The following is a 26,634-nucleotide window of genomic DNA, read 5'->3' as shown; positions in this document are numbered from 1 at the left end:
ATGGGCATCATCAGAAAATCTACAAACAACAAATGCTGGAGAGGGTGTGGAGAAAAGGGAACCCTCTTGCACTGTTGGTGGGAATGTAAATTGATACAGCCACTATGGAGAACAGTATGGAGGTACCTTAAAAAACTAAAAATAGAATTACCACCTGACCCAGAAATCTCACTACTGGGCATATACCCAGAGAAAACCTTAATTCAAAAAGACACATGCACCCCAATGTTCAGTGCAGCACTATTCACAATAGCCAGGTCATGGAAGCAACCTAAATGCCCATCAACAGATGAATGGATAAAGAAGATGTGGTACATATATACAATGCAATATTACTCAGCCATAAAAAGGAACGAAATTGGGTCATTTGTAGAGACATGGACGAATCTAGAGACTGTCATACAGAGTGAGGTAAGTCAGAAAGAGAAAAACAAATATCGTACATTAACGCATACATGTGGAACCTAGAAAAATGGTACCGATGAACCGGTTTGCAGGGTAGAAATTGAGACACAGATGTAGAGAAAAAACGTATGGACACCAAGGGGGAAAGCGGTGGCGGGGGCGGTGGTGTGATGAATTAGGCAATTGGGATTGACATTTATACACTAATATGTATAAAATAGATAACTTATGAGAACCTGCTGTATAAAAAAAAATAAAATTCAAAAAAAAGGAATTGAGGTATAATTGACCTAGAACACGATTAGTTTCAGGTATACAATGAAATGATTCAATATTTGTACATATTGTGAAATGAGCACCACAATAAGTCTACTTAACACCCATCACCACGCATAGTTACATAATTTTTTTTCTTGTGATGAGCACGTTTAAGCTCTACTCTCTCAGCAACTTTCAAATATGCAGTACGGTATTATCAATTGTAGTCACCATGCTGTACCTTACAACCTCATAACTTAAATCATTGTTTTCTGTTCTATCATTCTTCCTGGAAACTTCTAAAAACTAATAATATTAGTTTTATTAATTTATCCTAAACTGCACAGCATATAGAGTCCCTACTCTTACGTTTTGAAAAATATTACAGTGCCATAAAAGTTTACAGGAACTTGAGTCACACCTGCCAACTGCCATAGCTTTTTGCCATGTAATTGCAGGTACTTCAATCAATATTATAATAAATGTTCCTCTCTTGATTTAAGTTTAACTGATTATGTTAGTCTTGCTCCTTGCACTTTGTGGCCATTTCCGTGTTTGAAACTTTTTGTATGGTCAAGATGAAATAAATACATGTCAGAGCATGTTCAAGACATACATTTTCACTAATTAAATTTTTATTGTCTTTTCAGTGGGATCTGGGGAAGAAAACTAGGCAAATACATGTATTCAGTCTGTCATCCTGACTTGAAAACTTCTGTTTTATACTGCTGTTTTTCTATATATTTGGTTACTTTTTGCCCTACCCATCCCTATGTGTCTCTACTTGTGAAGTGCTGGGAGATTATGTAGGTTTTGTTATCGTTTGTTACAGTGATCAAAGATTCTTGAGACAGTACACTCATTATATGTCAGGCCTGGCATAAATTTTTTAAAAAGACATACATTGAAAAAAACCACAACATTTTAACCTTTTTTACACATACAACCAAAGGCATTAACATTCACATTGGAATGAGTGGGAAAACGGAATCTAAAATGCCGAGTCATGGGACTTCCCTCTCAGTCCAGTGGTTAAGACTCTGTACTTCCACTGCAGGGGGCAGGGGTTTGATCCCTGGTCCGAGAACTAAGATAAAATCGTGCATGACACGCAGCGTGGTCAAAAAAAAAAACAAAGCTGAGTCATGAATGTGTCCAGGGCTGACTAAGCTCAGGCTAGATCCACCACAGACCCCACTGCTTTGGGCCCAGGAAATCTGCAAATACCATTCTCGATTCTTCCACTGGAGCAGAGAATTTTGAGAGTCACGAATGGAGTGTGACACCCCAAGGACCCACTGCATGGGCGGTGTTCCAGGCTCACTTCAAACTCTCACCAGTTCAGTGTCTGTGGACCGGCTGACGACTGAATCTTTGTCTTCTCGAAATGCATGAAAGGTCACCTTTTATGTTTTCATTGTTATTTCTCTCTTGTGGCCCCCAGGGCAGGTTCAGAAGAGGGAAAAGGTTATATTGCAAAAAAAAAAAAAAAAGAAAGTAGTTGCTTTCACATCTACAATGCGTACTGACAAACATTGGGGCATATCTGAGCGTGGGAGGGGACTGAAAAGCAGTACTTGAAGTTAAAACCACGTGCATTTGGGAATTCTGTCCAATCCAAAATCCGCGCACTGAGACGACTCACCAGGATCTTTGCGGGGCTCTGTCTGTGAGGCTCCAGCGCAGGCACGTCTCTCTTCCTGACCAGATGAGGGATGGTGGAGTTTCTCAAAAAGGCGCTCAGCTCGGGGGTGTCTTCGGGGGGCGCAGCGGGCTGCGAACAGCGAGCAGAAACAGCACATCAGGTACACGAGCGCTCGGTACCTTTTCATTAGCCTTGAGTGCTAGGCAATTTTTTTTTTCTTGACTATGGTTCACCTGAGAATTCAGACCCGTTCTCATTGACCAGCAGCATACGCATCAGCAAGATGCACCACACTGGCAGCAAACAAGCCTTTCCATTCTCCAATTATAGGAATTCCTGAAGCCCGGGGAGCGCACTCCTGGAAAGTTTATTTTTGTAAGCATAAGATTTTAAGCAGAAGTGATTTCCCCGTAAGGGCAGAGAAGGTGGAAGTGACTTTCTAAGCGTGAGCTGTCATTTTCCCATTACTTTGCTCTCATTGTCGATCAGGGAACCGAGGAACATTCTGTGTGGTGAGATGCATCCTGAGGTGGCAGAAAAGTGAGGTGCTGATGGTGGGGAAACAGCCAGATGTGGTCAAGGACTTGGGTGTGTCTGAGCCCCAAACCCTGTAGCTGTTAAGTAGAGCTCCCTCAGGAGAGAACTGTGTTGTAATGAAAATGACTCTTCCCTAGCACACCACGTGAGCACTGTGCCATGATGGAGCTTGTTTTCAGCCCTGAGTTTGTTTTGCAAGTGTTCCAGAAGTTACGTTGTTATCTCAGGCTCCGTGCTGGCCGTATCTGATCACCAAATAAATATTTTGAGAATTCCAATAAATCACACATAGTATCCCATTAAAATTCTTTATTTTAGACCGACTGAATATAAAACCTAATTTTTTGCTCCCCACTACCCATCCCCGACAGCACATCTTCTTTTACCCAGTCTTTTTTTTGTAGTCACAGGAAGAATCCTAGTACGCTCGTCTCCGTGGAATGAAAAAAGATATTCCTACACTGCAGCTGAAATGATAATGCTCATTTTGTCCTAAGAACCTAGAAAAATCTACTGGATAAACAGAAAGATAGAGTCCAGGCTTCTTGGTATGACACAGGCCTCTATATGCTGACCTCTGCCCGCTGCTCCAGCCTCCCCTTCGCATCAAGAGGCCCGGGCATCCTGCTTCCCAGCAAGCAGAACCACCCTCCGCCCCTGCCCGCACCAGGCTAATTCCCTGAGGCCTGTCTGATGTTCCAGATGACGGCTCTGCTCTCCATCAGCACCTGTCAAGCTGAACAGTCACTGTCTGCCAGCTGGTCTGAGTTGCCCCATGAGAAAATGTCAGATGAGAAGCACAGAGTCATGTATAACATCCCAACAAATATCGGAAAAAAAAAAAAAAAGAGAGAGAGAGGAAGGAGACCCAGCCGGGAAAAGTCACAGGGGGGAAATCAGATGTAGGAGACAACCCAGGAAAGTGTGATTCTACAGGAGCCTCAGGAAAAGAAAGTTACAAAAATAGTGACTAACGGGCTAGATTCTCTGCTCTTCCTGCCATGGACAGGTGAGGGTCTAATCCCCCCCCTTAAGCCTGGGCTGGCTTCAGGGACTTGCTTGACCAAAAGAATGTAGCAGAAAAGAAAATCAATGAAAAATAAGTGACTAAGAATGCTAAATCCTGCAGAGGAATAAAGAAAGGTTAGGACTAAAAGGATTCACTGAATTTGTCACTTAAGAGATTATGGACATATGATCCAGCAGCTCCACTTCTGGATAGTTACCCGAAGAAAACAGAAACACTAACTGGAAAAGCTATCTGCACTCATGTTCAGTGCAACACTATTTCCAATAGCCAAACCTGGAAGCAACCTAAGTGTCCACCAACGGATGAATGGACAAAGAAATTGTGCTAAACATATACAACGATATACAATGCAGAATTATTCAGCCATAAAAAAGAAGGAAATCCTGCCATTGTGACAACACGGATGGACCTTGAGGGCAATATGCTCAGTGAAATAAGACACAGAAAGACCTTATGATCTTACTTACAAGTGAAATCTAAAAGAACAAAACCAAAATAAATCACGAAACAAACTTATCAGAGAATAGATTGGTGGTTGTGAGAGGTGAGGGTCAGTGGTGGGTGAAATGGGTGAAGGGGATCAAAAAGTACAAATCTCGGGCTTCCCTGCGGGCGCAGTGGTTGAGAGTCCGCCTGCCGATGCAGGGGACGCGGGTTCGCGCCCCGGTCCGGGAGGATCCCACGTGCCGCGGAGCGGCTGGGCCCGTGAGCCGTGGCCGCTGGGCCTGCGCGCCCGGAGCCTGTGCTCCGCAACGGGAGAGGCCACAGCAGTGAGAGGCCCGCGCACCGCAAAAAAAAAAAAAAACAAAAAAACACCAAAAAACCCCACAAAAAACATCTTGCCTGATATATTCCTATGATGGACGTTTAGTACCTTTTAAGATGAAAACCAAAAAAATTATAATAAGAGTAAAAGAGAAATAAGGAAGTAGGGGTAGCAAACTTGGCTAACAATGGAAGGGAAAAGAAATCCGTTCTTGGAAGAGGATACAGAGGCAAGTTACTCGCTTATTGTTTGTTTTGAAGATGGAGGAAATTTAAGTAACTTTATAGGCTCCAAGGAAGGAGCTAGTAGAGAGGAGGTTGCAGATACAGGAAACAGGGGGAATAGTCGATGCAGCAAAGTTAAATTTGGAACTGGGAGAAGAACTTTCCTCTGAAAGTGCTGGAGAGGAGCTAAGGATGAGGGAGCGACGATTGGAAGGTGTAAGTGTGTGCGGGAGGCGGGCGCCGAGGAGGGAATCGGGATGGGAAATGGGTCATTTGAAGACTGTCTCGCTTTAAGGTCACCTGCTAATAGTAGTGATGTTCCAGAGACTGGATAGGAGGTACGGGGAGAGGAGTGAAGGTCTGGCGAAGCCGGTGAGGAGAGCCGGAGGGAGAGGCCATCAGATGGCAGAGGGGAGTCTGCAGATGCTGCGGCCCAGTAAGCACGAGCCGCCCTCGGTCTGCAGCAGGCCCGCAGGCCAAGTGGTACAGAAGCCAAAATCTGGGAGGGTGCAGGGACTCGGAAAGGATAGAGGACAAGGGAGGCGAAGTAAGGGAGCTGGTACAAGAATGTTTTAACCAGCTCATCGTGGATTCCAGGCTTGGCAGGAAAGAAAGCATGGCCAACGGCAGCCTTGGGAATCGGGTGGGTGAACTGACTCAGAGAAGGTTTTCATATCAAGGAAGAAAGGGGCTAGTGGAGAAAGGAAGTGAGAAAAATAGAAAAACAGGAGATTGATTTAGAGTCTTGGATGCTGAACTGAATATTTCAGAGGTCAGGTAGCTAGAGGTGATGTTCAGAGTACTGGGGTGATGAGGTGCCTGGGAATGGGGTGAGGGTCAGCCCCGTGGCCTTTGCAGTATTCCAGGACAATGGCAGGTGAGCCATGAGTTAGCTCAGGGATACTCAATGGTGGAGAATCTGATAGAGAAACCTTTAGAGAGTAAGATTAAAACTTGAGCTTGGACAGAAAATTCAGAATTGTGGAAATCTTTAAGATTCCCTTATACGTTTTCCATCATACACTCTGTGTGTGTGTGTGTGTGTGTGTGTGTGTGTAATTTTTGCTTTGAGATTTGTTATGTCCAATTTCTTCTTTTTTTAATAGGTCACTGGGAGACATGTTAACTTTGTAAGTAACCAAACTATAGAGCAGAGATGCTGGAAAGAACTAGGGAATATTTTTTATTCCCAAGGTATAGCCTAGTAGTAGTAGTAGTAGTAGTAGTAGTAGTAGCTGTAGTAAAATAATAGCCCAAAGAGAAGAAAGCTCTTCAACTTCCTGTGTGTTCATATCAGATGCAGCTTGTGTACAGATAAAGTTATGACACAGCCTATTGTGGTGGCCCCTGGTGTACCATTTCTCACAAATATTTCTAAGTGGTCTCGGTAAAACAAAGGACTTTCTCTGAGCTAGAGAATGAACATGACACAGCAGGGGCTGGTTGATAAAATGTGTTTCTTTCTTTTAGTGACATTGTTTTACAAACAGAGGAACAACCCCAGGCTTAAACACCATCATCAGAAAGTCTTCCAATGGCTCGCAACACAGTTTTCTCAAATGGCATTCCAGAAATTATTTCAAAGGACAAAACAAAATACAACCCCCAAAACAAGGTAGAAGTTATCCAAGAAATGTAAACAGTTAGTTAAAGGCTATTTTCCAGATGAATTTTCAGAGCCTGTTTCACAGTGGATCATGAACCCGTAAGTCAACTTTTTCCTGAATCTGAAACCCTTAGGGGTGAGGGAGGCTGGCCCCTTAGCGCCTATGTTAAGCGGACTTTCAGTTCAGGGTAATGTTTGCTAAGTGCTATGGAAGCTGGTGGTAAACACTCATGTATCTTCTTTAGAACAAACATGAAAATTGCTTCTTTCTGCAAAAAGGAAACAATTGTTAGCAATATGGCTGTCTTCCCAGCTGCTAGTCAGAATCTGACCCCAACAGGAGTTTTCTCTTTTCATAAATCTTCACAAACTCTTACTCTAGTCTAGGTTGAAATGTACAGATTAAAGGGATACTGTGTGGCTGGAATGTGCAGTGCAGTCGGAAATGCAGCTTTGGAAGAAAAGAGTTGGGTGACATTAGATTAAGGGCTCTGTGAATCCAAACAGACGCAACACATACTATTTTTTCAACTTGTTTGTCATTTGCCTTTGGATTTCAGATATTCCTATAGTCCACAGAAGGCGGTGCCCTTCTCTCCTGTGACACTTTGTCTGTAATTCAATCGAAACAGAGACAAGTCCAAGGGGTCGGTCCACCATGTCATTTTCTTTAAGACATAAATGTTCAGGATTTGTTGGGAGAGAAAAAAACAACTGTTTTTTAACCTCCTGAACAGTTCATGCAACGCATAACTGAAAGAATCAATTCACTCCTTTGGTGATTCTGAAGCTTAGTTGTTGGACACGTTTTTACATTCTGAAATGTACATGAGAACTTGAAGACCATCTTAAAGAGACGATAAGGAAAAGAGAAATAGACCTCAGAAAGTATACTGTCTTTGGTGGCTGAAAATTGGTAACGTGATAAGTAACACCTACTACAGGGAGTGTTGTAAGTAACAGGTGAATGAAATTCCTCTATCAGAGGGAGCAGGGGAGAGAGGAGAGAGGGAGGGGGAGGGGAGGGCAGCGGCGAGAGAGGGAAAGAGAGACAGAGAGAGAGAAAGTGGGCTGGGAGCTGCTGACCTACGAAGTACCAAGTGTCCTGCACTCTGAATGAACAAGAAGCGGTAGCAGACAGAGGCAGTTATGAAGGAAGAAAATTCTCTGAAGGATAAGACAAAACTATGCAAGTTTGCCAAGCCACTGTCTGATTTAAAAAGGCAATTTGCAGGGCTATAATCCCTGATGAACAGTTTCTGCATTTCTGCTTTCCATGTCTGCACTCTCTGGTTGCAATTTGGACTTCCTGTGGGAATGGTCTTGTTCAAGAGATCAGTTCTCAGTGGTAACTTCCTGCTTTCCATGGCTCCAAAGACAGTTCTTCATACCTTGGCTTTCTCTCTTGCTATCAGTTGTCCTAGTCCAGTCCCCGTCAGATCTTTTTTACCTCAGGATTCTCCTTTCTTGAACTTAGCCCCAGAACATTCTACTGTGATCTTAACGCAGGTTGGATTTGACCACCTTGTCTGTCTTCCTCTCCGGGCACTAGCTTACAATCCGTAGCTCTGTGTCCCAGCATCTCATACTTGGCTGTTCCTGACAAAATCTTGCCAATTGAAAAAATTCTTTACTCTCTATGCAGATTTGGTTCCTTGATCGTGTTTACTTTTTCAACTTCATCTTATCGAGAGATCGTAGCCTGTTTGAAGGACTCTCCCAACCCTAGGATAGAGTCCACCAAAATAAGAAAATTGGTAGTTTGAAATCATTATTTTACTGCCTTTAGAATAATTGAGAAATACTTTACCCAATTCTAAAATTTTATTCCAAGAAGGATCTGGAACGAATTAGATTTAATGGATTGGTTGGAATGCCACAGACAGTTGAAGGTTTCAAAATATTTCACGTGGTAGGATGTGGGGAAATGGCCGCCTCCAAACCCTCTGTCCCTGCCCTAGACCATGCAGTCTGGAAGTAGAAACTTCACGGCCACCTGCTTCCGCCCCCAGGCTTGTAGAAGACAGAGAAATGAAGTGGAACTATCATGGGAGGAACAGAAAACCAGAGCCCACAGCCTTTTCATTGGAGTTGGGAGTGAAAGCTGGGGTGACAGTGGCACTCCCAAGTGCCACCCCTCATGCTTGCTTGAGCTGCACTCCGCAAGGGGCTGTGCACCTCATTCAAGCTTTTCCTGAAGCCCATCGTCTCCCCGAGCTTCTTTCCACCCCCATGCTCAGACGTTTGAACAGTGTCAGAAAGCAGGCGAGTGGGTCCCCGCGGAGGCTAACGTGAGGCAAAGCACTTACAGATAAAAACCTCACGCCCTTCTTAATGTGTCCTCCCTGCCCCCAACCCTAATTTAGTTGTCAATGCTCTGTACTTGGGTGACAAATGAGTAGGATGTGGGTGAGATCTTGTGCCCACTTTCTCCTAAGACAGCCACGGGTCTTAGGAGAACACGGACATGGTGGTGGCTTTCCAACGTGGTCAGTGTCTCCTCTTCAGACCTTGTGGACATTCGGGTAACTGATGGGATAACCAAACAGTACACTTCCTGTTAGAACTGAACCCGCTCAGGCCTACTTGCACTTGGAGGCTGCAGCGAGGAGAGTGCATTTGGAAGGCATACTTGATTTATAGGTGGGTTGTATTTCAGAAGGTTTTCAGCTAGATGTTTGGCTCTCAGAATACCTTTCTCTTTAGAAATGATGTTTTAAATGGTGATTCAGTTCTCGGGCCAGCCCACGAGAAAATCTACTTTATCCGCAGTATGGCTTTGATGCATACAACTAAGTATTTGCAATAAAAAATAAAGCCAGGGCAGTTGCTACATGAGTAATTTTTAAAAATAGGAAAAAAATGGTTGTGTTAAGTACATTACATTAAATGCTGATAGACTTAATTAGAGTGAAGCCTTGTGGAGATTCTGCAGAGGATATCTGGGGAATTTCAAAGGTTTTAGAGTTGGGGGCACTGGTTCCTTAAAGTGGGTGGCCTAGAAAATGTTTCAGAGGAAATCTGATGGTTTCTAATTCATAAGCCAATCTCCTGAGAACTTGTGAGAGTTGGAAAGAGTCAGTGAAGGAGAGAGCTATTTTCTGTGGTAAGTGGATAAAAGTGAGACTATACATGGGCGGAGAAGTGGACTAAAAAAATTGTATGTGAACACAGGAGGAAGGGATTTTTTGTGAAAGGAAGTCAGCTGAATGGCTGAAGAGGAAAACATGGTGGGGAACTCTGGAAATCCTCTGGAAGAAATTTCAGAAAGTTGAGGTGGTGGTTCCTCCTCTGATAGGTCCATGGTTGGGACATTTTGGTGGCTGATCCAGTGGAGACTGCAGCATCCTCAGAAAAGACTTGTAGATGCAGAGGTTTTAGAGACACTCACCACCTATCCCTCTACTCATAAAGAAATTGTAGAACCATATAGTAAGGAGTTGTACATTCGTCCACCCAGAGGTAAGATTTAATACTGTGGTTTGATTCTGCCTGTGCGAATATATTTCTGTGGTTTGATTCTGCCTATACGAATATATTTCTGTGGTTTGATTCTGCCCATACGAATATATTTCTGTGGTTTGATTCTGCCTATGCGAATATATTTCTGTGGTTTGACCCTGCCTATGCGAATATGTTTCTGTGGTTTGACCCTACCTCTGCGAATATATTTCTGTGGTCTGACCCTTCCTATGCGAATATATTTCTGTGGTCTGACCCTTCCTATGCGAATATATTTCTGTGGTTTGACTCTGCCTATGCGAATATATTTGTCTCCTTTTTCCTTACACCATATCCACCTCCTCTCTGCTCCCCAGTTAAAGAACTAAGTTTCTAAAAAAAATTAGATAGTTTAAAATAAAACTATCTATACTCCAATTTAAAAAAAAAACCCTGGCAGTTAGCTTTGATGCAAGAATCTGAAATCGATATGAGATTTAAAAGTTTACCCGGCCTATTCTTTTGACAACAACAAGATATAATAAATAATTTGCTAATTTCCAATTCATATTTAAGACAAAGAATAGACTGTTTAGCTTTGCATTATCCAGAAAGAAAGAAATTGCCAAGTAAGTTAATAGTGACTTCACCAAGAAACGATTTAATAGCTTAAGAGGAAAGTAATTTCCAAGTACTCTCAACTGTTTACAGCTACTCATATAAAAATTGATTATCAAGTTTTCAAATCTATTTATTGATAAAAGCTCATTTAGACTCTTTGGGTCATACTTGTTAAATATAGGTAAAAGTACTTTGAGGACCTGAAAGTAGTAACATTTCAAGTTTTCCATGAATTCAGAATTTCAAGAATTCACGACTTGTTATACTTAGTTATTTTAGCGTGCTCTTACTTTCTGTTGTAATCAAATCTTATATTCAGTTTCTACAGATGGAGTTTTATAAAATAAGCATAACTGAGTTGCATTTTAAAAAGTACTAGCCTCGGGCTTCCCTGGTGGCGCAGCGGTTGCGCGTCCGCCTGCCGATGCAGGGGAACCGGGTTCGCGCCCCGGTCTGGGGGGCTCCCACGTGCCGCGGAGCGGCTGGGCCCGTGAGCCACGGCCGCTAAGCCCGCGCGTCCGGAGCCTGTGCTCCGCAACGGGAGAGGCCACAGCAGAGGAAGGCCCGCATACCACCAAAAAAAAAAAAAAAAAGTACTAGCCTCAGAAAGATTTTTAATCAAAGTCTATACTTTAAGAAATAACTGGCTAGCAGGGAATGCAGGTAATGGGGACATACTCCCGCCCAGTTTGCACAAATCTGCCAGTGTTTAAGGCTAGTTATCTATTGGTACCATTCCAGCCAGTGTAAACGTTTGTTAAACTGCAACAAAGAAAAAACTAACTCACCACCAACACAGTGCACCAAGTTACATAATATATACAAACATATATAAATAGTGTCAGATACACACTAAGCATTACACTCAAAGAGAGTTAGAAACCTTCTGCATAATCATGTGCTCCAAGAGTCTCAGGACTGAAATAGGGTCTCAGGTAACTGCAGAACAAGAGATGTGAACGTTTTCATTACTTAGATGTTATCCATTAACATTTAAAGATACTATTTTTCTAATAAGCTACTGTCCTTGAAGATGTTAAAATTATCTCAATGAAGAACAAAGAGAGAGGAAATGGGGTGGGGCGGGGGAAGGATGCCAAGGAGGAAGTATTTTAAATAATTTTGTGGAATACAAGTGGCCTTATTTATTGGTTCCCCATGAAGAATGAGACTTGTTGCCCCACAAATCCATGAATACTGGACCCCCTTTTAACCTTCCTCTCTTTGAATAAAAGGCATATTGGGTTGAAGAAGAAATCCTTTCATAATGTCAGTGCCCCAGCGCCACTGGTTGAGGACAGAGGCGGACCTGCGTTCCGGATGATTGAATTAGTATTTCCCAAAGCCCGCCCTCTGCTCCATTGATAATGGAGACATCGTGTCCCTGCCAGTACTAGAGAGTGTTAATGAAGTTCTCTTTTGAGGACAACATCTCATTAACAAGGGATTTTTTTTTTTCATTCAAATGTGATATTTTCAAGGGCTTACACTCATTAATTTCTTTCCTTCCCAGAAGGAACCCAAAGCCAGATTTGGGTTTTAATCTGGACAGAATCAGCTCCGTGGATGCCCGAGGTCCTGGGTAGTGCAAGTGTGACTTACAAACCAGCAGATGGTGATGGGGTCGGGGGTCTGCAGAGAGGCAGAATCTCAGACCCGCTCCAGACCCTGTGTCTTACAGAGACCTCCAGGTGATTCGGATGCGCTTAGAGTTTGAGAAGCCCTGACCTAGGCGCCTCTGTAAGCTGGGGGTTCTCAGGGCATGGAGATGGCCTTTGGCAAATTATCGCATTTCACTACTTGCTATTGGCAACATCTGGAAAAGCCCATTTTGGCAAAAGATCCTTATGTTTTTTGGCACTATACCAAAAAAGACTTTATAAATAGCATTTTGTACAAATTCTCCAAAACATGACATGGGGTCTATTTCTGATTTGGGTTTAGTCATGCTGCTAGTCAAACCATATGTAAGAGGTAATTTTGAAAGAGGCTAAATGAATGACAGATTACCATGAGCAATGAAACCAGGAGAAACTGAAGTTTTCTAGGAGTGATATTTTAAGTTAGATCTGGTATTTTACCTATAAAAGTAAAAGCAAAGATCTGATCAATTATCACTGAAGTAACATAATTACTTTGCTTTTTATTTTTAGTAAGCCACTGTTTGTATTTTCTCCTTACCATGAAAAATAGAGCAAAGCTGCTGCTTAGACAAGGCTCCTTACCTTTATATCCTGTGGGTTGATATCAGGATTTGTTTGACATCGCAGAGGTCCCAGAGTTTGAATATGAAAAATGTAGAGGAGAAATTCATCCCGGGCAGAGAAGGGCCAGCCCACCTCCAGAAGGGTATCACTGATGGTGCTTGGTCCAATATTGTGCAGCTACAAGCAAGGAACACATGATGGAATGGTTAGCACAAGGCAGCAAGATGAAAATCAAGCTCCATAGACTCTGGACCTCTTCTAAAGAAGCATTTATTTTGGCTTTAAGTCAAAGCCAAAATATGGACTTTGACCATGAAAATAGGAAGACAGAGTCTCTATGAGCAAGAGGAGTTCTAAAAGCAAGATGAGCTGATGCTGAGAGAAGACGATTCAATCTGTGAAGCTCTAAGGGTAGAGTTCCTTTGCAAAGACCAGATTCACCATGTCTGATAATTGTGCAGTTTACCTTACATTTATATTAATCTAATCACAGTGCTAGGAATGCCATTTTAATTATATGCTTTCTAAACTTGGTTATTCTTTCTTTACATTGAAATCTGCCCCTTTCCCGACTACTGATTTGTCAATTGCAACCATATGCGATGCACTTTCTCTCACCCTCTGGAAAAATGGCTATCCATCAAATACCAGCGATGGCCCGGGCTCACCACAGTTCACTTCAAGTGTGCATTTCAAAGCTGAGCTCCTTCTGTTTTAATCAACGAATCTCAAGGAAAGAAAGGCCACAGTGCATAAGGAGATGAACATTTCGAACACAAGAATCCTATACTTGCAGGACACAAAACAGCTTGCAGGACACAAAACATTAAGTGGATTTAAATTTACTGTGGTTTTCAAAAATTCACTTCAAAGGTAGCTGGGACCTTTTGTCCTTTTTTTTTTTCACAGTTCTGACAACTGTAATGATCCATAAAACAATTTATAATTGGTTTTGCTTATTAGGTGGCTTGTTTAATTCATATTATCAAAGCCACATGGCATCCTTTGATAAAAGTATATTTTGAGACAAGAGATTAGCCTGTAAGAAACGTTCAACGATTGCTTTTGGCACTACTGGTTATTACCCTAAAATTTTATGATCCATTTTGCTCAGATTAGAAACAGGGCTGCCCTGAAAAGATTGAGTTTGAATGTTTTCCGACTTTAAAATTTCACCATTCTTAAGGAGAAACTAGTGCACACAAGGTTTAATAAATTATTTGACAATAATTTTTCTTCCAGCTAGGTTCTTAATCTGAATGGCCTTGGGGACTGTGTTATCCTTTTGTTATCAAGAGAGCGTAAGCCAAAGCTTTGGTCCAGCTTTGGACAGGGCTTCTGATTCTGGACCACAGGTTGGGCAGATGGCAGAGGCTTTCATGCTGACACTGCACAGGAGCTGATGCTTCTTCCCCATATATGTAAACAGCTCATCAGTTTTGAAATGGCTTTATTGTTATCCTTAGAGAATGCTATTCATGTCCCTTGTAGCTTGAGATGAAAGTCACAGAATTATTGGGTCAGCGGCATGCGTGACACAAGAAAGGGATAGGAAGCATTAACCAAGAAGGAACCTCACACAGAAAATGGCCTGGAACATCATTTTCACCAGATTTCCATTCCTGGCCCCTTGAAGATGAACAGGAAAAACTGTTCTCCACTGATAGCATTTACTTTATTAAAAAAAAAAAAAAAAAAGAACAACTATTAAACTAACCCTCCACTATATCTTGGTTTCTAACTATAAAAAAATTTAAATGTTTCATATATTGTGTTCACAAAGCTCTTTCCCTATAAACAATTGAACACTTGAAGTGGGATCAGATCATCAGGGCTTTATCAGGAGCTCCTGGTTTGCTTCTGAAAAATCAATGGACTATTTTAAATCTCAGAATAAGATACATGTCTGATTGGGGTTAGTCGAATGAACAGTAAAATTATTCTTATCTATCTACCATCCACCCACATTATATATGCATTTGGGGGGGATACAATTGTGAATAATCCGTACAGTTTTCTCTGTCTGGTAACTTCTGGTTGGTGACCCTTTAGTTTAAGAGGTGGGTGGGTTTTAAAAAGAGCTGAAAATGTAGGAAGAAGTGAAATAAAGTCTAGGGAGCTAGTCATTTTTAGACATAGGCTGTCCAAACATTAAAAGAGAGGAAATAAAGAGCATTTAAAAATGAACAGGAACGAGACAAAATGTTTCTCACTGTATCATGGCTCTTGCCACTAAAAAGCAAGTGACCGTAGAGTGGTTACTTAACAGGACACTCCCAGCACGCACTGCAATATGACAGCAAACGAGGACAAATCTAGGCAGGATATAAACAGCTCCGACCTCAGACTGGTGTCTTTTATTATTACTAAAGAGCGTAAGAACAAACCCTGAACACAGTTTCAACAGAGACAACGGCTACCTCATAAATATGTTCCACCAGTGGTCCAACTCCCTCCTCCTTGCGGGGCTCCTCCTCCGGTTCCCAGTTACGAATGGGCAGGACGATCTGCGGAGGGTGGGATACCCTGAAACATGGAATGTGACGTCAGTGGCTGGTGTTGGCACGTGTAAAGGACGCTTCACTTGTGTGGAGTACATTAACAGCGGCGGCAAAGAGTGACTGTCAGTTTATTTGAATAGATACTTCCCGCAAGGAAAAAAGGAGTGAAAGTTTTGTTCAGCAAAATCACTAATAGGTAGGGGTCTGAAACAACTGGTCTCTAGCTCAGAGATTGACTATTTTATAGCATCTCCTCTCTTGGGCACTAGGGGGCAGAGCAGAGAGCATGCCTGAGCCGAGATGGGTCATTTCACTTATACATACGTAAATACATACATCTATCTACAGACCCTGTGTAAGTGTGTGTGTGCGCGTCCGCGTGCACGCGTGTGTGTGTACAGGATCTATAATCCATGCTTTATGCCATATCAAGAAATGGGACATTTTTGTGGATAAAAATCTAGCATTCTGTGTGGTGTGTGAAATGTCCAGTTGTGACGAAATACCGTTTCTAGTTAACTACTTCAGCGTGGAAAAGTGGCCACTTGTATATTTCTCCTTCTTCGATTTCTCTGGCTTTCCATGAACGCAGGCATACCTCGCACAAGGCCAGGCCCAGAGCCAAAATAAAGCCTGATCAAGTTCTAGAGTTATTTTATAGATAACTGAAAGCGTGAGACAGAGTGAGAGAATGTGAGAGTTACATGGTAGAATCACGTAAGTAGGGTATTAACTTGTTACGTAGGTATTTTTGTCTGCTATTTACACCTAGAAAGGGAGCACGTGGCATTATTCCATATTAAAAATTGATTGCAAACTAAATTGTTATTGTTATATAATCTTAAAAAGGATAATTCCCCCAAAACAATGCTTTCTAGCAGTTTTTAGGTAAAAGGTATCTTTAAAAGAATTCTCAGACCTTCAGCTAACTTCAACAGAAAACGTCTCTTGGCAATCTGAAGTCTTAAATGCCCTTTTAAGAACAGCCAGTAATTAGCACAGCCTTTAGCAACTTCAGATGTTATCTTTTGGGTAATGTCTTTCTAAAGCAGAAAGCAAAATGCATTGGGTTAAATTCTGACCCTGGGGCAAATAGTTTAATTTCTGTGTGTCTCTATTTCCTCATCTGGAAAATTTTGATAAAACCCTGGGTTGTACACCACAAATGATTGGAAAACATGTCAAATGCTTTTGGTCAAAGTTAATTTGGCTTCATTGTCTCCTAGGGGTGGATGGGAGACGTCCATTTTTTTAAACTGACAACCCACAGAAATGTTTCTAAATTGTAAAGCCCTTTGCATTCATCCTTCATATACCGCTAGTAACTAAAAAGTGCAGAGCACAGCCTTCTGGACTGATGCTTTACCGTTTTCTACTTGTGGATCAGTTTGTGATTATGCCACGCTCCCCTTTCTGACTTGATTTGATTAAACCAAGTTTGGATCACTCATAGGGGACGTGGTGAGGAGGAGAGAAGATGGCAGGGTGATTTCATCAGAGGGATGCCCAGAGAGCTTGGGCTTCTATTCCCAAAGGATCTTGACAACCTCACCACCCAAAGCTTTACTTTGCTCTCAGTTTAGCCACAGACAGTTGGTTCCATGCTCTACATCCGTTGTGAGGCTCTAGGGAAACTTTATTTATTTTGGTATAGAAAAGAAAAAAAATACAGAATAGAAGCTGAGCCCATTTCCTCTGAAAATGTTTATTCCTATGGTCATGAATCCTGTAGCACTGGTCATAAATTTCCTAGGACCAGAGAGTCATAAATTTAGACCTTGGCAGGTACTGTGGAGACAATGTACTCAAACCTCCTCATTTTATACATGAAAATAAAACTGACGACCAAAAGGGGAGGGGGTTGGTTGCACGTGAAGACGAGGGCTCAGGTTTACTAAGCACTGTTCGCTCTATTTCCAATTTACAGTGCTCTGTGGGGGCCATTAGGTTGCAGTGGTTTTAGTAAACACAACTTAAAGAAACTTCCTGGCCCATTTGTGTAGCAAAATCAAATAGAAATCTATAAAGAAATACACAGTCTATCACAGGGCATGGGAAAAATTCAAAAAGTATGGCTCACAAAAATCAGTTATATATCCTCTAAGACCTTTTCAAATCTGGGGAAACCACAGACAAAGAATGGCTCCCTAAAGATTCCCAACTATATAAGTGAAACATTGTTTATTGTTTGCAAAGTTATTAAGAAAGAAGATAGCAAGTGAGGCAAAAAAAAAAAAAGAGAATGTGAACAACTAATTAGCCTAAGAGGTACAGCCAGTGTCGTAACCTAACAACCCGTACTGAATGGTCTTCACATTCTGAGACAGAGCGTTATTCCACGGAGACCCTCGAGTAATAAGACTGGGGTACTCAGTGGTAACACTGGATATGAGGAGGGGATTTAAGCGCAAGCAAGGAATTCGTTTTTTTACAAGTTAAAGTTTATATGTTATCAGGGAGTTCAAATCTAATGATTTGGTTGTGTGGTGTGAGCCCTATTTTCATAATTCCATTTCTAATCCCTGTTAGTCCCAAATAGCAAAGATTATCATTTATTGTATGGAACAATAATGTGTAGGTTGGCTATACCTGCTATAGACAGTATCTATGTAAATCTTGGTTATCCATGATTGCAGTCTCTCTTAACACAAACCCACTCAGTGCTGATTATTTTCCCAAGGATACAATTTATTTTTATTTTGTTAAGAATTTTTTTTATTGACGTGTAGTTGATTTACAGTGTTGTGTTAGTTGCTGGTGCACAGCAAGAGTGACTCAGTTACACATATATGTGTGTGTGTATATGTATATATGCTTTTTCATACTCTTTTTATAGTTTGTATTGAATATAGATAGTTCTGTGTGTGATTTACAGTGTTGTGTTAGTTGCTGGTGCACAGCAAGAGTGACTCAGTTACACATATATGTGTGTGTGTATATGTATATATGCTTTTTCATACTCTTTTCCATTATAGTTTATATTGAATATAGTTCTGTGTGCTATACAGTAGGACCTTGCTGTTTATCAAGGACACAGTTTTATTACTCTTTGTGAGCTCAATACTATGTGTGCTGCCTCTTATAGCCAAATTTACTTCTCTGCAGGTATATGCTAAATTAATCCTTTGTACCAACAAATGATGTGTAAATCTGCTTAAAGACAGTGTTGACATTATCTGGCTTTGAAACAAATGGGACAATTTGCAATACTTTTTTTCCCCCCATTCGAAGAAATAAATCCATTTGAGTTCATTTTTAAAATTATAAAAACAACAGTAGATTTTAGAAAAGAATTATTAGATAAAATATGTTGGAATAAACACCATTGGCCAAGAAGAACATTAGATTTTCCTGAAGACTGAACATGGAAGATTTTCAACACGCTAGCTGTTTTCTCCTTGAAGAATTAAACATTGGAACAAATATTTTTGCTGAGTACTTGGAGGAAAGAGCTTTACTTTGCAAAATGGTTAAAAAAACCCTTTATCTTAGAGAATAAACTGTGGAAAATTGTTGGATATTAATCTAGCAATGAAAATAACTGCACCTACATGAGAAACCCAATTTTAATTACCTGTTTTGATCATTGGTAAAACAAATAGAAAGTTTCCTTCTTTTTTTACTTAGAAACACTGGTGTCATAAGTGATGGCAGAAATATAATTAAAATATTAATCTTTTAAAATGGATATGTGAGAATAAATACAGTTAAATTAAGCACTTAGATGACTTGGACTAAAATTTATTTTGGAATTAAGAAACAGTTTCAATTTATTTTTGGTAAGCAAAACAAAGATAAGCTAAGCTTAAAGAAAGAGACAAAATTTCATATACACTAGTTGTAAGTTTTTTAAAGATATCAAAATAAGATAGTAAAAATAAGATAGTAAGTTTTAAAAAGATATCAAAATAAGATGGTAATAAAATAATGCTTGTATTTTCTTCTCTGATTTTTTTATATAGTGTTTTTCTCATCAAGAGGGACAGCAGAATTAAATGAGAAATGCACAAAAATGAAACATCTAGATTAGCTCCAAATATCTCTAAATCAAACAAGTCACTTCCTATGAGTCAGCTCATGAGTTGAAGAAGAAATTACAAAGCAAACTGGGAAACATTTTGAGCTGAGTTATAATGAAAACCCAACATTATGCTGCTAAAATAATATTACAGGGAAATTTATAGCACTAAATGCTTATATAAGAAAAGAAGAAAGTCTCTAATTCTACATAGAAGAACTAGAATAAGAAGAGAAAATCCAACCCAAAATGAACAGAAAGAAAAAAATAATAATGACAAAAGTAGAAACCAATGGAATAGAAAACAAAAACAAAAGTAAAACAAACAAACAAATAAAACGGAAAAAAAAGAAAGAAAAATCGATGAAACAAAAACTGGTTCTTTGAAAAATCCCTAAACACTAGCCAGATTGACTAAGGAAAATTAAAGGGAATAGAAGTTCAAGTTGCCAATATCAGGAATGATGAGGGGAAACCACTAGAGGTCCTACAGGCTTTGAAAGGAAAATGAGAGAAAATTATGCCAAAACATGTAACAACTTAGATGATTCTTGAAAGATGATTCCTTGAAAGACAGACTACCAAACCCCATTCAAGTAGAAATAGATAATATGAATAGCCTTATATCTAAGAATGCAATGGAATGTTAAAAACCTTCCTACAAAAACAAAAAGCACTCCCCCCCAAAAAAAAACCCCAAAACTCCAGGCTCAGATGACTTCACTGGTGAATTTTACTATATATTTAAGTTAGAAATAATACCAATTCTACACAAACTCTTCCAGAAAATAGAGAAGATGGGTGAATACTTCCATCCCATTTTTAGGAGCTAGCATCCTCCTGACACCAAAATCAGAACAAAATTGTAAGAAAAGAAAACTACAGATCAATATTTCCCATCATGTATGCAAAAGTCACTAACAAAATTTTAGGAAATTGAATCCCACAATATATAAAAAGGCTAATTATCATGACTAAGTGTGCTTCTTGCCCAGAATGCAATTTTGGTTTAAAATTCGGAAACAAAAATTAACCGAGTCGCCACTTCAATGGGCAAAAAGGGGAAATCATTTAATCCTCTTCATAGACACAGAAAACACATTTGATAAAACTGAATACACCTTCGTGTCAGAAATGGTTAAGAAAACTAGGAAAAAGGGAACATTCTCAACTTAATAAAGGCATCTATAAAAACTCTGCAGCTAACATCAGACTTAATGGTAAAAGACTGAATGTTTTCTCCTTAAGATCAAGCTAGGGTCTGTCAACAAGGCAAGGCTTTACCTTTTACTTTTACCACTTCTATTCAATCTTTCACTGGCAGTCATAGTCTATGCAGTAAGAAAAGAAAAAGTAAAAGAAATAAAAGGCAAAACTAGGCAGTAAACAGTTTAACCTTGCCCTCAAAGAGGTCTGGCCTTTGCCCTCAGCTTCTGAGAGGTAACCTCTCTGCTCTCAAAATTTTATGCTCGAGAGGAAGGAGTATCTTTGGTTTTTTGGGGGTGGGAGTGGCTCACACCAGAAAGACCAACAGAGTGATTCAGGATGGGGTGTTTGGTCACATCATCTCAGTCATCCTGGAGACTGAGATCAATTAAGTGGTCAATCAATCAATCATACCTATGTTATGGAACGCACCCTCCTCCACCCCCGCCAAAAAGAAACCCCAAAAAACCCACAACTGAACGCTGAGGCTTGAGTGAGCTTCCCTGGTAGCAGCATACTGTTACACGTCAATACTAGGAAAGTAATCCATCCTGCCTCTGCAGAAGAGAATAATGGGAGCCCTGTGTCTGGTACTTCCCCAGACTCCAACTTATGCACTTTTGCGCCTGGCTGATTGTAATCTGTATCTTCTCCCTGTGATAAACTGTACCCATGAGTATAATAGCTTTCCGAGTTTGGTGTGTCCTTCTAAGTGAATTATTGAACCTATGGGTGGATGGAACCGCCCAAATCTGTAGTTTGTGTCAGAAGTGAAGGTGATCTCTTGCAGGGACCGTTCCCTGTAACTCTGTAGCTGGTTAAACTTTTGAGCCTACAGATTAGAAAGAAAGAAGTGAAACTGTCTTTATTCGCAGATAACATGATAATTTTGTAGAAAATCATCACACAAAATGCTACTAAATTGGTAAGGGGGGTTATCAAGATCTCAGAACACAGACTGCATTTCGAGACTTGTTGTATATGTATACATGTAGCTCCCTGAAACAACAGGAGGTACAGAAATAGACTCTCACAGGTGAACAACTGATATTTCAACAAAGGTGCCAAGTAATTCAATGGGGAAAGAATAGTCTTTTGAACAAATGGCACAGAAACAAGTGGCTCTTCACATGCAAAAATGAACCTTGGCCCTTACCTCACACCAGATACAAAGATTACCTTGAAACTAATCATAGACCAAAATGTAAAAGTATGAAACTTGTAGAAGAAAACACGGGAGAAAATCTTGTGACTCCAGATAAAGCAAAGATTTAGACAGGACACAAGGACCACAAACTACAAAATATTTAGAAGTTGGATTTCATCAAAATTAAAAACGCTTGCTCTTTGAACATCACGATTAAGAAAGTAACAAGCCAAACCATGAACTGGGAGAGAATATTTTCAGGACACTTACCTGATACATGATTTTGTATCCAGAATGTGTAAGGAACTTTTACAACTTGATAATAGGACAGACAGCTCAGTAATAAACGGATAAAAATTTTAAGAGACACTTTACCAAAAAAGGGATACGGATAGCAAATAAGCAGTGAGAAGATATGCTCAATATCACTAGTCATGCGAAAATGCCAATTAAAACCTCAGTGAGACACTTTTCACAGACACGCTAACCATAACGGCTAAAAACAAATAAACAAATCTCAAGCACACGCTGGCAGCCACACTGCTCAGCTGGGACTCCCATGCTTTGCTGGTGGGAATGCAAACTGGAAATGGTACAGCCCCTTTGAAAAACAGCTCAGCAGTTTCTTATAAAGCTAGACATACACTTGCCGTACGACTCAGTAACTCCATTGGTGGAAACAAATGTCCAACAAAGGCCTGTGTGTGAATTCCTATAGCAGACTTATTATGAATGGCCCCAAACGGGAAATAACCCAATGTTCACCAACTTGTGAATGGATGAATTATGCGTGGGACACCCATACAGCGGAATACCGCTCAGCAATTTAAAAAAAACCAAAACCCAAAATACTGATACATGTAAGAACATGGATTTTTTTCAAATGCACTATGCTAAGTGAAAGAAGCCAGACTCAAAAGGTTACATTCTGTATGAGTATATTTATATGATTTTCTGGAAACAGAGCGACAGAAAATAGATGAAGGTTGCCAGAGCGTGGGAGTGAGGGTAGGACTGACTGCAAGGCACATGAAGAAACTATTTGGGGTTTTGGAACGGTTTTATAGTGAATGTTCTTGTGCTGTCATAACTCTTCAAACTGGACACCTAAAAAACAGTCACTTTTACTTTATATAATTTATACCTCAATAAACTTGACTTAAAAACAAAGCCCAAACCCTGTGAAAAGACATTTGCGATATGCGTGACTGATAAAGGATTAGTGTCTCAACTCTCGAATATGAAAGAATTCTTATGAACTAATAAGAAAAATTCAAGTCACTTAGTAGAAATAGGTGCAAAAGAACGAACAGAAATTTCCCCAGATGGGAAGAAGAAAAAATTAACAAACACATAAAACTGCTTAATCTCATTTAGGAATCAAGGAGCAGCCAATTAAACCTTCAGTTGGATATTATTTCCCATCCATCAGATTGGCTCAAAATGAAAAACTAGACCATTTTGAAAGTTAGTTAATAATGTGGAGCAATGGAAACTTTCATCCACTTCTTGTGGGGCTGTAATTTGGTAGAACTATTTTGGAAAACAGTTTGGTATTATTTAGTAAAGTTAAATAGTGTATACTTCCTGATCCTGAAATTCCACCTCTAAGCACATACCCTTCTGACATTCTGCCACGTGTGGAGCAGGAGATAGTATAAGAAAGCTTGTAAAAAAGAAAAAATGCAACCCCCAGTGTTCATCAAAAGTAGAATAGATACATGAGTTACTTTATAGCTTTACAATGTTATATTCTTCCACAATTCAAATGAATGAACTATAGGCACAGGCGTTACAGTGAAGGAATGTCAAAAACATTCATCTGCCTGAAACGAAACCACAGAAGTACACACAGAATTTGTGTAGACAAGGTTCAAAAGCCTCTCTCTCATAGGCTGTAGAGCATGATCATTTATAAACATGTAGCTGGAGACAAGCTGCCTGTATTTATAGTCTAGCTCCCCAGTTCCTAGCTGTGTAGCCTTCAACTCCTTGCACCACAATTTTCTCACTTGTACAGCGAGGGTGCGAGCACTTATTAAGAGATGCTAACATGCTGGTGTAGCACATGAAGAGATCATAAATGTTAGGCATTATTATTATTCCCTAGCCCACGAGGTGGAAACTCAGTGGTGCCAGGATGGCATACGGGGGGGCACCCACCCCGCCGCCATTGAGCACAGGGGGCAGCGGTTAAGACAATGCACGATGCCAGTGGCTCTGAGTGCAGAAATCTCCAGCTGGCATCATGGAGGAGTGTGAACCACCAGAACTCAGGACCTACAGAAAAAGCAAAGGGAACTGGAATTTCTGCAGCCCCAGGGACAATTCAGCCCAAAATACCGGTTGACATTTGTAGCCAAGTCCTTAACTGTTCTGATGAAACAAGAATTAGAATGAAATCAATGAAGTCCACACTTGGTGCAAGATAAGAACTACATGCGGTCCATTTCCAATTTCTTTTTTCCCTCCCGGCACAGATTTCCCAGATGGTATTCATTCCAAGCCTTTGACTTGACCACATTCTTCCTGTCTCTCAATTGATTTCTTATTGGCAACTTCTTCAAAGAATAGGACAGAAGGAAAAAGACACAAAGTGTAGAGCCCATCAAACCTCACATCTAAGACTTAGCCATTTCTTAAACTCAAGATGCGGCGTGGTGAGGCTGAATTTTCATTATGTGAAAATAATTGGGGGGGGGGGAGTGAGACTTTTGGGCAATTACATGGTTGCCTATTTTATCTGGCTTCTTATCACTAGTTTTTTATAGTCTGATTACTGAACTGTCAGTTTGGAGAGTAAAGTGATCTCCTGTTTCGATAGCCTTAGCATTATCATACAGGGTTGACTCTACTTACCAGTGGAAAGCTAACGATGGGTTGAAAAGAATGAAACTTTATGACCACAGGGAACTGTGATCTCTAATACATTAGGAAAATTCCATATCGTTTTGACTAGTATTCTATCATAACTCCTATACAGAAAGCCATTATTAAAGTATAATTACTATGATGCCTTGTTTATTACTTACCCTCTTATTTCTACTTGAGCTACAGCACTGATGTTGATTTGCAGGCTCACAAAATTGCTGTCTGCGTTGTCCTTGTTGGAACTAAAACACAGTTGACATACGATGTAAATTTATTTTCTCAGACGTGTTACTACCATAGACGATCATAAAAAACCTTCTGTATATCAGAGGAGCAACATGCATTACCAATATGATCATTTGGAAAACAAAAGTATATCCATTCTACAAAATTGTAAATGGAAATGCCAAGATCCTCCGTGAGCAAAAGACATGTAATAACTTTCCATGAGGAGACACCTTATCTGAAAACATAATATATTTCTAGAGAAGCCAACATGTCTTTGTTGCAATGACTAAGCCCAAAAGGCAGTAAGCTGAGTTCTTGTCCAGCTTCTACAAGGGACACATTCCTTAACTTCTCTGTGCATCAAGTTCACTGCCCATCAAATGGGAAAGGACAGCACAGTCAACTCCTGATTTTCCATACTAATAAAAGAAGAACTGGCATGAATAATCCAAGAGCAGCACAAAATGGAAAAAGTGTTTGTGTTTGGCTCTGGAATGCATCATACCATACATTGTTCTGGCAGCAAACTTATCTTCCTTATGGTTTATTTCTTAAGTAATATTAAAATAAGTGTACTTTACTGCATGCTCACTGGCTGACTAGGGTGAGGGGTAAGGAGTGAATTAGAAGCATGGCCAGTGGAGGGAAGAAGTAAGACCCCGGGAGGAGATTAACACAGTTAGGAGATAACATCTATGTTCCTCAGGCGCCCCAAGAATCTCAAGATAGGGGCTTCCCTGGTGGCGCAGTGGTTGCGCGTCCGTCTGCCGATGCAGGGGAACCGGGTTCCCGTGAGCCGTGGCCGCTGAGCCTGCGCGTCCGGAGCCTGTGCTCCGCAACGGGAGAGGCCGCAGCAGAGGGAGGCCCGCGTACCAAAAAAAAAAAAAAAAAAAAAAAAAAAAATCTCAAGATAGAAGGTGCATGTTTAATAATATTTCTTTGAACAGTGGCAAAATTATTTTTAAGTTTGCTGTTTCTTTCTCTCAACTATCATCAGGTATAAAGTTTAACTTTAAAAATGCATGTATTAAGCAAGCAGTGCTGTAAGGAAAATAAAACATCATGTCACAAGAGGCTGGACCAGTAGCTGGGCTTTAGGATGCAGCTGCCATTTACACTCATTGTCTTACGGGGCTGTCATCGAAATCACCCTAATATTCCAAAGGATAACGCAGCTTTTAGCAGACTGGGATGTGACACCACCGCTAACAGGTCATGTTTATATTCAGGTCTCGTTAAGAAGAGAAAGCCTCCTCTTTTTTCATCATCAGATCTCATGCAGATGCAATGGACACGCTCTCACACTGATGATGGTAATGGGGCATGTCCTGACTAGCCTTTGAAGCTTTCCAAATGTGGGAGCTGGAAAAGATATGATAAAGGTCTGCTTTCAAAGCAGGAGGAGACAGATTTGTTCCCACAATGCTTTTGAAAAGTCCTGTTCGATTGTATATACTGATAAGGCAACTTAAACGGCAAACACACATAAAAGACATAAACAGGCAGATGTCAGGCTCATTTCCTGCAAAGGGGTATCACTGCTAAGCTTGTGATGAGCCTAGAGGGACTTGTTCACCAAAGTTTGAACCCCAGTTTCCAGGCCACTTTATTATTATCACATCTGGGGAGGATCAGTCCACTAAAAAGTTTTGTTGTTCTTTTTTTAAAAGCAGGATTCTGACTTAACTAACTACTAAGAAGTCATTAAGTAATTCCACTTGTTACAGACTTCATGGTTCCAAGTGCATTACAGGGAACTCTTTAGTTTGGAAGCTTAAGTCTAATTGTTCCACATTTTTACCCAGACCTAGTTCTAGTTTCTAGGTCACTACTGCTTTGTAACAGTGGAAATTACAATTAGAGGAAAAAAGTTTTATTTAAGTTATCCTACAGTTCTATTGCATTTTGCTTCCAAGTGGTTTA

General features: G+C 40.5%; 1 protein-coding gene across 3 annotated transcripts in view; it reads right to left on the bottom strand.

The window, feature by feature from the left end:
- ITGA8 (integrin subunit alpha 8) overlaps positions 1-26,634 on the bottom strand; it is a 182,598-nt gene that overhangs the window by 32,813 nt on the left and 123,151 nt on the right. For all 3 annotated transcript variants that reach the window (XM_024116380.2, XM_028495241.2, XM_024116382.3), the window contains exons 23-26: positions 24,645-24,725; positions 15,161-15,266; positions 12,759-12,917; positions 2,309-2,437 (exon numbers count right to left, since the gene is read on the bottom strand). In XM_024116380.2, the coding sequence (XP_023972148.1) occupies positions 2,309-2,437; positions 12,759-12,917; positions 15,161-15,266; positions 24,645-24,725 (475 nt within the window). The remainder of the gene's footprint in view (positions 1-2,308; positions 2,438-12,758; positions 12,918-15,160; positions 15,267-24,644; positions 24,726-26,634) is intronic.

Source organism: Physeter macrocephalus, chromosome 11, assembly GCF_002837175.3.
Source record: "Physeter macrocephalus isolate SW-GA chromosome 11, ASM283717v5, whole genome shotgun sequence".
NCBI classification, from domain to species: domain Eukaryota; kingdom Metazoa; phylum Chordata; class Mammalia; order Artiodactyla; family Physeteridae; genus Physeter; species Physeter macrocephalus.
The sequence above is the reverse complement of the archived record's forward strand: the minus strand, read 5'-3'. Positions and strand labels throughout refer to the sequence as shown.